The sequence below is a fragment of the Panthera leo genome, chromosome C1, assembly GCF_018350215.1.
Source record: "Panthera leo isolate Ple1 chromosome C1, P.leo_Ple1_pat1.1, whole genome shotgun sequence".
Lineage (NCBI taxonomy): Eukaryota > Metazoa > Chordata > Mammalia > Carnivora > Felidae > Panthera > Panthera leo.
Window position 1 is genome coordinate 50183038 of NC_056686.1, and position 10440 is coordinate 50193477.

A 10440-nucleotide genomic window follows, 5' to 3' on the forward strand; every position below is an offset into this window, starting at 1 on the left:
GTTGGTAATATAGGGCTAGTAGTGTGCCAAAATATAAAGATATAAAAAGATAAAAGAAGATCTGCTTTTTAAAATATATACAAATTCAGAGGTGCCCGGGTGGCTCAGTCAGTTAAGATTCTGACTCTTGGTTTCAGCTCAGGTCATGATCTCATGCTTCGTGAGTTTGAGCCCGACATCTGGCTCTGCACTGACAGTGTGGAGCCTGCTTGGAATTCTGTCTCCCTCTCTCTGCCCCCACCCCACTGGCACTGTCTGTCTCTCTCAAAATAAATAAATAAACTTTATTAAAAATGAAAAAAATAAACTTTATTAAAAAATAAAAAATAAAATAAAATATATACAAATTCATAATCAAGGGGTGAATTACCTGAATATGCTGAAAAGCATGAAAGTTTTCTGCTGTAAGGAAATAATTCCTTTAATCTCATTTTTACATGAGTTTAAGAGATTTTACTTACAAAGAAAACATCAATTACTGGCTTACTTCCTACCTAATACATAAAATAATCAGTATATATTCAATAAATGTTCTTTTCTCAAAATAATACCATGTAACGGCCATCATTATGTACCATGTCAAAAAAGGTTAAATAGTTCCAACATACATCTTCCTCCCTTCCAACATATACCTCTTTGGAACAAAAGACTAAACAGAATAATTTATTAGTTCTTATCTGGCATTCCACATATTTTAGAGTAACAGAAGCTCCCCAAAATCAGTACGCTGAGGGTGTGATCTATTATCAAAACATCTCTATAAAAAATACTAAAGGGGTGCCTGGGTGGCTCAGTTGGTTAAACCTCTGACTTCAGCTCAGGTCATGATCTTATAGTTTGTGAGTTCAAGTCCCGCATCAGGCTCTGTGCTGACAGTCCAGAGCCTGGAGCCTGCTTCAGATTCTGTGTCTCCCTCTCTCTGCCCCTCCCCCACTCGTGCTCTGTCTCTGTCTCTCAAAAATAAATATTAAAAAAATTAAAAAAAGAAAATACTAGAAAAAAAATACTGATACATTGTTAAACTCCTAACTATACTGTTTTCATAATTAGCATGTACCTAAGTATATTTCACAAATACATAATATGGGTGATATAGCTTCTTATTGGAACTTACTGGGCTAAAAGTCTCATTTCAAGTTCTTTTCAAGTAATGAAAAATCTAACTTAAAAAGCATCTTTGCATACATAGCTTGGTAAATAAGAAAGAAAGCTGATTTTAAAGGTTTAAAAAAAATGAATGAAAATATAAAACTCCCAATTCATATAACTAAGAATAACATTCTTCTTGAATTAAACCCCTAGCCAGTTCTCCAATTTTAAGCTGTTCTGGAAACTGAATAATGTGATTAACTCAAGAAAAAGCACATATTTATGACTTTCAGTGATCATACATTGATTTATGAAATAACGTTTTAAAAATTATTTTTAAAAACATGTTTCTGGAAGTCTTACCATGAGCCGTATAATTTGTACAGTTAACTGGTTCTTGTGTAGCATCATTTATTTTTGGATCTTTACAAATATATGTGAGAATAGTTAAGGAAATATGAATGACATTCCAACACAAACCATTATTATCTTCTCTTTAATATCTTGTATTATATACTCATGTTCACATTCACATGTAAAGAAAGGCTGTTACTTGGTCCACAGCAACAAGCACAACCACAAATATACTTTTAGGGTCACTAAATAAAAATTGAACATTAATTTATTACAGGAAAAGTATATTAACTTAATACATATTAAAAGCTCTAACAAAGGATGCCATCCTTAAACAACATAAGTCAAGGTTCAACCACAAAGCATAAAAGAAAAAGGAAAATCTTTACCAAATTATTCTAAGAGTGCTTTAGGTTAAAAAAAAAACCAGTTTCCAGATATTTGCCTGAACTAATTTATGGGGTCCCATTGTATTTATTGTCACATCTGTAACTTCATGTAACAAATAACCCTGTGAGGTAAATTCTATTATTCCCACCTTTCAGAAGCACAAACTGAGGCTCAAAGTTTGAGAGACATATCCAAAGTCATGTAAGTGATAAGGAGTAAAATCGGGTTTCCTGATTCCAAGCCTAGAGCACTTTCCATCAGACTGTAGGGAAGATAGGTCTTCTAGGTGTGTCTACATGGTCCGCCCAACAGGATTTCAAGCTTTTGAAAACAGGTGTAAGTATAACTGTCCTTTAACAGATGTCCAAAACACCTGTGCGCGACTTTTGTTTCCAAAATACTTTGACACTGAGATGGGATAAGGTGTTCACAGGATGTCTCTAGAAACAGAGAACCTACTGACACCTGTTTAAGGTTTTTGAAACACTACTGGAAACCCAACTTCATGAGGAATAACAGACATTTTCCCATTATCATCACCAAATGCTCAGCCATTTCTCTCTAGGGTTCAAGTCGTACAACTCTTCATACCATCTAATTATTTTCTTGCGCAGAACCATTCTGACATCTTTGCCAAAAAAAGACTCAATTACTAGGTCAGTGATTCTCAAACTCCAAGCATAAGGGTATTCAACAAATTAGAGCTATTATGTAAACATCTAATAATGGCTGCCTCTCCCCAACTCACATGAAAATACTATAGAATTTCCGTAATTTAAAAATTTTGTCTAGTAGAATCTTTCCTATATTTCTGGCCTCTGTTATTAATTTTTCTGTTCTACAATTTGTATAAAACGATCTAATATTGTACAAAAATGGCTATTTTGACTGTAACTCCCATTTCATACTGTTCCTCCCTTTATCAGAGCTACTACAAAGAGAGCCACTTAACCCCCGCAACCTGTTTTCTCATCTGTAAATAAATAACGCAGATAGTCCCTACTATGTGCCAGGGGTTGTTCTATGTGACTCACTTGCACTCACTTATTACAACAGACTTTTAAATTGGTACCATTGTTATCTACATTTTCACTCAAGAGAAAACAGAGTTCAGATCATCTGCCCACGGTTACAAGACAGAGCAGGAATTTGCCCCCAACAGTCCAGCATCTCACGGAGTTTTAGAATGATGTAAGGCAATACACATAGAGTTAATGATAAATGGGCAACATACACTGGCTTAATCGTTATTAACTACTTGTCTCCTCCCTCCTCAAGTCAGCAAACTTCTGGGGTAGAGCCTATCAATCGTTTTATTACTAGTGCCTAAAACAGACTTGGCACATTTCAGGATCTAGGTGTTGGTTGAACAAATAAGCTCGCCGGTAAAAACAAAACAAAAATAAACTAAAACTAAAACTAGGTAGTTCAGAAAAGGAAGGGCCAAAAATCAGTAAAATCCCAAGAAAATCACACAGGATGACCGCTGTCCTTCCCACACCCACATCTCTTTTCACCTCCCGGAGCCCGTCGATCATTAGAAGCCACAAGTCACCGATCCCTTCAGCACAACCCTGGCCCGTATGGAGGACCGCAACCCACTCGCAACCCCTAATCTACCTAGCCCCCAAGGCAAGGTTGCGGGGGGTGGGGGGGGTCCTCACAGAGGATATTGTCCCAATTTGAGGTCCTCGCACTTAAGCGTCTCCTCCCCGCCAGCGGCGGCGATGGCAGCAGCTCCCCAAGGTCCCGTGGTGACTGACACGAACCACAGGACACCCAGGAGCTGGGCGGCCACCGTCTCCTGCGCAGCCGGCCTGGAGGGCCAGGCGGCCGCCATGCTGGGGACCAGCAAGTCCCCCACCTCTTCCGCTTCCGTCTTTGCTTAGGCGGGGGCGGGAGAAGGGCGGAAGGAGCGAGGCTCTTAAAGGGACCTTGTCTTAGCCGGAGGCAGGTTCTTGTCTGTACAGGGCAGGGCATTTATCTGGAAGAGCTTTGATTTGTCTTTGAGATCCCGGAGAATAAGGTTCGCTTTGAGAATCCGAGGCCGTGCATCCACTGCTTCCTCCCGAGCTAACCCTGCTTTGACTTTTCCGTCTACAGATGTGCCCGCGGCGCCCAGCGATTTGCTAAGCGCTTTACAGACATTATCTCGGTTGGTTCTGGTAGGATTTGGGTTTACAGATAAGGAGCCAGGCTCCAAGACGCTAAAAAAGCATGTCGACGTTAGTTATTGAATTGGAGTCAAATTGATGTTTGCCCGATTTCAGAAATCTGTTCTCTTACTGTTATGATATAATGACCTGCCTGTTGACTTAGAGAAGAATTTGTGGAAGGCTCTTACACAGAACTTAAGGACTCCATAACAAAAATAGGCATTACACTTTTATTTTTAGTAGTGGACATTTATGCGAGAGGGCCTAAAGGAAAAGGAGTTTAAAGATTTTACGACTACACCAAGTAAAGTTGGAATTTTTTCCCCTCCAGCTCTACCTTCTAAATTTTATATAGTCTAAAAGTTCTGTAATGGGCCTATCTTTTATACTGGGCAATACGTTTACTTTTTTAGTGAAAGTTTAAGCCTTTTTATCTAACGTAACAATATTTGAATTTGATGCCTCCTCATTCACAGTGGCACTGGTTTTGAAGAATTGAGTTCTGCAGTGATTCTCAAGTTTTAGGGAGCATCAGAGTTACCTGGAAGATTTGTTAAAACACCAAGGATGGACCCATTCTCAAGTTTCTGATTCTGAAATTCTAGGGTGGGCCAGGATAATTTGCATTTCTAACGAATTTCCAACAGATGCTGAGTTTGCTAGTCCTGAGACCACACTTGGAGAAGCATGGGATAATATATTATGAGAAGTGTCATTTTGGAATAGGAGGACATGAAATTATTTGCAGTAATATTTTAGTATTGTAACAACATTGAAAATTGTTCTTAAACCAACTTTTCAGCATTACTATGCAATTTTTATTTCCTTAAAGATTTTTTTTTTAATTTTTTTTTTTTTTAATTTTTTAACGTTTATTTATTTTTGAGACAGAGAGAGACAGAGCATGAACAGGGGAGGGTCAGAGAGGGAGACACAGAATCTGAAACAGGCTCCAGGCTCTGAGCTGTCAGCACAGAGCCCTACTCGGGGCTCGAACTCACGGACCGTGAAATCATGACCTGAGCCAAAGTCAGCCACTTAACCGACTGAGCCACCCAGGCGCCCCATTTCCTTAAAGATTTTATTTAAGTCCTCTCTAAACCCAAGGTGGGGCTTGAACCTGAAATCCAGAGATCGAGAGACCATGCTTCACTGACTGACCCGGCCAGGTGCCCCTCAGTTGTTTCTCAATTAAAATATTTATGCTTATTTAAGTGATAAGAAATTTGAAATTTACTAGTTCATTTTTTTTAATGTTTATTTTGGGGAGGGGGGACAACCCAGGGAGGGGCAGAGGATCTGAAATGGGCTCTGCACTGACAGCAGTGAGCCCTTTGTGGGGCTCGAACTCACAAACCTCTGAGATCCTGACACCAAAGTCAGACGCTCAACCGACTGAGCCACCCAGGTGCCCCTTTACTAGTTCAATTTTTAAACTTAACTTTTTTTAAGTGGACTTCTTTCTTTTTCCTCTCTTTACTTCCACTATCCTTTCCTTTTTTTCTTTTCTTTCTTTCCCTCTCTTCCCCTCCATAGAGATATTTGTCAAGCATTTACTATGTACCCATCATTAGGCAAGACCTTACAGACTTAAAAAATGAAGAGACAAGAACCCAGTGATTTAAATACTTCATGTTTCCTAGGGGACAAGATAAACAGTTAAACTACTATTTGATAATTGTTAATAGAAGCACATAGTAGTTACAGGGGCACCTGTGTGGCTCAGTTGGTTGAGTGTCTGACTCTTGATTTCTGCTCAGGTCATGATCTCGGGGTCATGAGGTCAAGTCCCGCATTGGGCTCAGCCTTAGGCCCAGTGTTGGATTCTGCACTGGGCCTGAAGTCTACTTAAAAAAAAAAAAAAAAAAAAAATGCAGACTAGAAAACTTAACCATTAACTTTAAGTTAAAATAATACCAATAATATATGTAATATATGGCTCAACCCCCATCCTGAGATGAAATTTAGCAAAGGGGTTGAGGTCAAGGATTAGCTACACATATTAATTGCTACACATATTATCTGGTAATAAAATACCAGAATATCTATTACACATATTTTCTGGTAATAAAAGACAGTGATTTTGCATTTTGATTACCATTTTGATACTCTTTCAAAACATTCTTGTTTGATTTTCAAAATTCAATCTAAAGATAATCAGAAAGTAAAAGGAAGACTTTCTAGTCTGAGTTTATTGAAATTATAACAAAATTAGGTATTTTCCTTATGACTGCAGGAATATTGCTGGTATTTGTATTTGTACCATTTTTCATATAAATTTATGAAATCTATTAACTCTATTTATAGAGTTAAATATTTGAAAATACTTATCTTTGCTGATTAATCCCATCATAAAATCTATTTTTATGGTTCTAATGATTATCTTCATTCTCTTTTGCAATGTATAAACTGAAAAGAAGACAAGAGTCTCCCATGAAAAGTAAAGAAACGATACAAAATTTTTAACTCTTGAAATGATGGTACACTTAAAAATTCACTTTCTCAGGTTACTACGTGCGTTCTCCACCAATACAGATAAATAAACAAAAAAATTCACTTTCTCTTCTTACTGCCCCTTAATCTATTTTCTTGTGGCTCAGTAAAATACATTATTTCTTTGCATACATTGTCTCTGATCACATGATTACTACTTTTTCTAATTCAGCTAAGTTCTTAAATCTCAATGCCAAATTTCTTTGTCATGTAAGAATTATATAGAATTCTATAGAAAGCAAAAGACATGAATAGCAGTCTAATATGGAAATTGCTGTATAGAAGCATTAGGAAATGAGATTACCAGTGAAGCCTGAAGCAAGGTTACCCTGGGATTTAAGGGCTCTGTACATTGGATCTTTCCACCCCCAAGATTCTATCATAGACCTAATTACATTGACAGATAGTTTCACCCTTAGCAAAACTTTCTGAGGAAATCAACCTGGGGGCACCTGGCTGGCTCACTGAGTAGAGCATGTGACCCTTGATCCCAGGGTTGTGAGCTGGAACCCCACATTGGGTGTAGAGATTACTTAAAAAAAATAAAATCTTGGCGGGGGGAGGGTAGGGAAGGAAACCAACCTGACTCCTGTTTCTGTGGTTAAGACAGAAACACTAAGAGATAAAAGATTGTTACCCCCCCCAAAATTTTCTTTTTCATTTGACTGTGATGGGCAATTTTTTCTCCCAGTGATAAATTCATAGTATCAAGGCTCTGGTAGTGGGTTTTTTTGTTTGTTTGTTTGTTTGTTTGTTTTTGTAGTTTTATTTACTTTTAGTAATCTCTACACCCAACATGGGGCTCGAAATCATGACCCCCAGATCAAGAGCAGCATGCCCCTCCCACTGAGTCAGCCAGGCGCCTCTAGGAGATATTTATTATGGTCAGCTGCATATTTGGAATTCTACCATATCCATGCTGCTGTCTCTCAAGTATTTCCGATTGTGTCCTCTCTTTGTGCACCAATCTAGCTGCCTACTATCCAATTAACTTTGACTCATCACTTCATAAGGCCTACTCTGTGCCAAGTATATTTCATCTTGAATGTCAAATGTAGGCTCTAAAACTGACTCTATCAGAGTCTGCTTCTCAAAAACCAGACCAGAATAAGTTGGCTTTTCTCTGTTTCACCACCCATATCCCTTCTATCAGGTTCAAAATTTAGAATCCTCTTTACATTTTATTTTTCTCCTTATTCTTCAGTAACTCCTTTATCTAATCAGTAAGTGACTGATATTTTTAAATGTTCATTTTTTTCAATCCTATATTCTTAACCCTATTTTGGGTTATTTATCCTTTCCCATTTACCTTGCTATCATGATTTCTTCCTTTCTCTCTCTCTTTTTAAATATTTATTTATTTTTGAGAGAGAGGGAGAGTGCACAAGTTGGGGAGGGACAGAGAGAGAGAGACAGGGAGACACGTATCTGAAGCAGGCTCCACACTCTGAGCTGTCAGCACAGAGCCTGACAGTGGGCTCAAACCCACAAGCTTCAAGATCATGACTGGAGCTGAAGTCGGATGCTTAATCAACTGAGCCACCCAGGGGCCCCCTCTCCTTTTTTTTTTTTTTTTTTTTTGTTTAGTGTTTATTTTATTTTTGAGAGAGAGCATGACTGAGGGAAGGGTGGAGAAAGAGGGGGACAGAGGACCTGAGGGGGGCTCTGAAGTGGGCTCCAACTCAAGAATAGTGGTTGAGATCAGACCTGAGGCGAAGTCTGATACTCAACAGACTGAGCCACCCAGGCACCCCCTTCCTCTTTGTGATCCTAGGCCGTCTCTCCAAGTTTGTCCATTCATTTTTTATACTGCTTCTGATTAATCTTTCATCAAAAAAAGAAAAACCTATATCATATTCAAAATCTTATTCAACATCCTTGCTAAAGTCACATATTTTCAGAAATGGTGGAGTCAGATTTCAAGCTCAGATCTTCTGATTGCACAGAGGTGTTCTTAAAAATTTTGTCTGTCTTCGTTATTCTATGAATAAGACACTGGAGGGTTCTAGGAGGTTAAAACAAACACAAACCAACTCAGTGCCAGAAAATGTTCACCATAGAGTAAGCTCCTTAAAAATCGCTGAATAAATTTTCATTGACTAAAATGCAAAAAAAAAAAAAAAAAATTTTTCTTTAATTCCAGGAAAGAGTCAAAGGAAAGCTCACATTAACATAAAATGTGGAGAAAATTAGATTAAATGTGGTTAGAGGGATGTTTGCTGGAGTAGTCATGGAGGCAGCTTCTCTTTAGAGCAGAGACTTGAGTCTAGCCCTGGGGGAATGGTGGGGCTTGCAGGACATTCCACCCTTGGGAAAGAATAGGAATAAGCAACAGAAAAGCCCTGGTGTGGTGATGCAAAGGCCATTACCAGACTTGTTTGGCCAGAGTAGGATCTTGGAGATGTTAAGTGGGAGAATAGGTTGAAGAGTCAGCAAGAGGGGGGAGAATTTAGAAGATCTTGCATATTAAGAAGCTTCAACTTTGTTTCATGATCAATTCAAAGACATGTTATTTTGGGGGAAAGGGGAAATACATTCAAAACCACCATCACATGTTAGAGTAAGAAGAGACACAATGCTTGCAAAGTGATGCTTCAAGATTAATTGGTCCCCACCTGTATGCTGCACCAGTGCCTTGGGAAACATTACCTTCTCCATTTTACCTTAATCCCAAACACCTGTAAAAAAAATCTGTTTAGGTCCTAACAGATGATTTCAACAAGCATAACCTCTTTATCTTCCAGAAGTTCTAGGTTCATTCTATTTGGTAATCTAAGTTACTGTATAAATTTATTTCCCTTAATAGTTAGTTCCTAAGAGGCAGGGCCATGCTGCAATTGTGTATCTCTTTTTAGGAGGCCTAGGAAGCAATATATCCTTGAAAACAAGCAAACTAACAACACTATAAATTATATTACAACAAATGTTCTTATGTTGCAGGTGTTTTGTATATATACCTCATCTTCCTTGAGGACAGGTATCTTTTTTTTTTTTTTTTTTAACATTTTGTAAGCACTGTGCCTAACAAACACCGCATTTATTCAATGAATACAGACCTGAAGACTGATTTTTATGGTTAATGCATGGACTTTATTATACAAAGTAAAAGGCCTATCATAAAAATTCTTAGTTACATTAAAGAGAGTGGAATAAAGACAGGAGAATTGCAGGTTTTACACAGATCTTTCTCAAAGTCAAGTTACGGTAACAAGAATAAGAACGTTAAGATGTCTAGTGAAGTCAACACTGGACCTAGAGTCAGACGATCCCATGTGGTCCCAAACTTTGGGCAAATCACGTAACCTATCAGGAGCGCAGTTCTTCCATCAATTTCTTCACGAAGGAAAATGAGATCTGTATAAGCTAGTGCCCGGCATATTGCAGGAATACTCCATATTCCTTTATTTCCCAACTAAATTTCCCCAGGTATACTTCTTAGAATTTAATGTTGGGTCAGACGATAAAGAAAACACAAGGAAGATACGACGAAACAGAAAGGAGAGGGACCATGGAGGACTCAGCCGGTCTGGCCAAGTTCTTTCATCATATCCTTCCATTTGCTCGACCTTGGGTCACGCTCTCCTCTTAGCCCTTCAACAACACCTGTCCGGCCGGATCTCCCCACCCCATTAGCGCCGACCGCCCCCACCACTTGGCATTTCACCTGCCCATGCGGCCCCCAGACCCCCCTTTTCCAGCATTTTTAACCCTCCCTCGCGCAGACGAACTCCACCTGCAGAAAACAGGGAAGCCCACCGCCCCCGCCCCCGCGCTCCCCTCCCGGGACTCGGCCTCCCAGTGCCCAGGCTCCCCCGCCCGCGCCACCCCGGCGCCCCGCCCCGGGCGGGGAGGGTCGGTGCGAGGGAAGGGCCTGCCAGGTGAGGCGCGGTCACCCAGGGCCTCTCACTTCCGCCCAGGTGAGGGAGGGCTGACGCCGAGCCGGCCCGCTCGCTCCCGC

The 10440-nt window shown here is 39.6% G+C and overlaps 1 protein-coding gene across 4 annotated transcripts in view; it reads right to left on the minus strand.

Annotated features, from left to right (window-relative positions):
* Nucleotides 1-3687, minus strand: part of TM2D1 (TM2 domain containing 1) — a 50825-nt gene extending 47138 nt beyond the window's left edge. For all 4 annotated transcript variants that reach the window (XM_042951922.1, XM_042951921.1, XM_042951920.1 and 1 more), the window contains exons 1-2: nt 3507-3687; nt 1453-1526 (exon numbers count right to left, since the gene is read on the minus strand). In XM_042951922.1, coding sequence (XP_042807856.1) covers nt 1453-1526; nt 3507-3673 — 241 coding nt within the window. In that variant the 5' untranslated portion in view covers nt 3674-3687. The remainder of the gene's footprint in view (nt 1-1452; nt 1527-3506) is intronic.
* Between the last annotated feature and the right edge of the window lie 6753 nt (nt 3688-10440).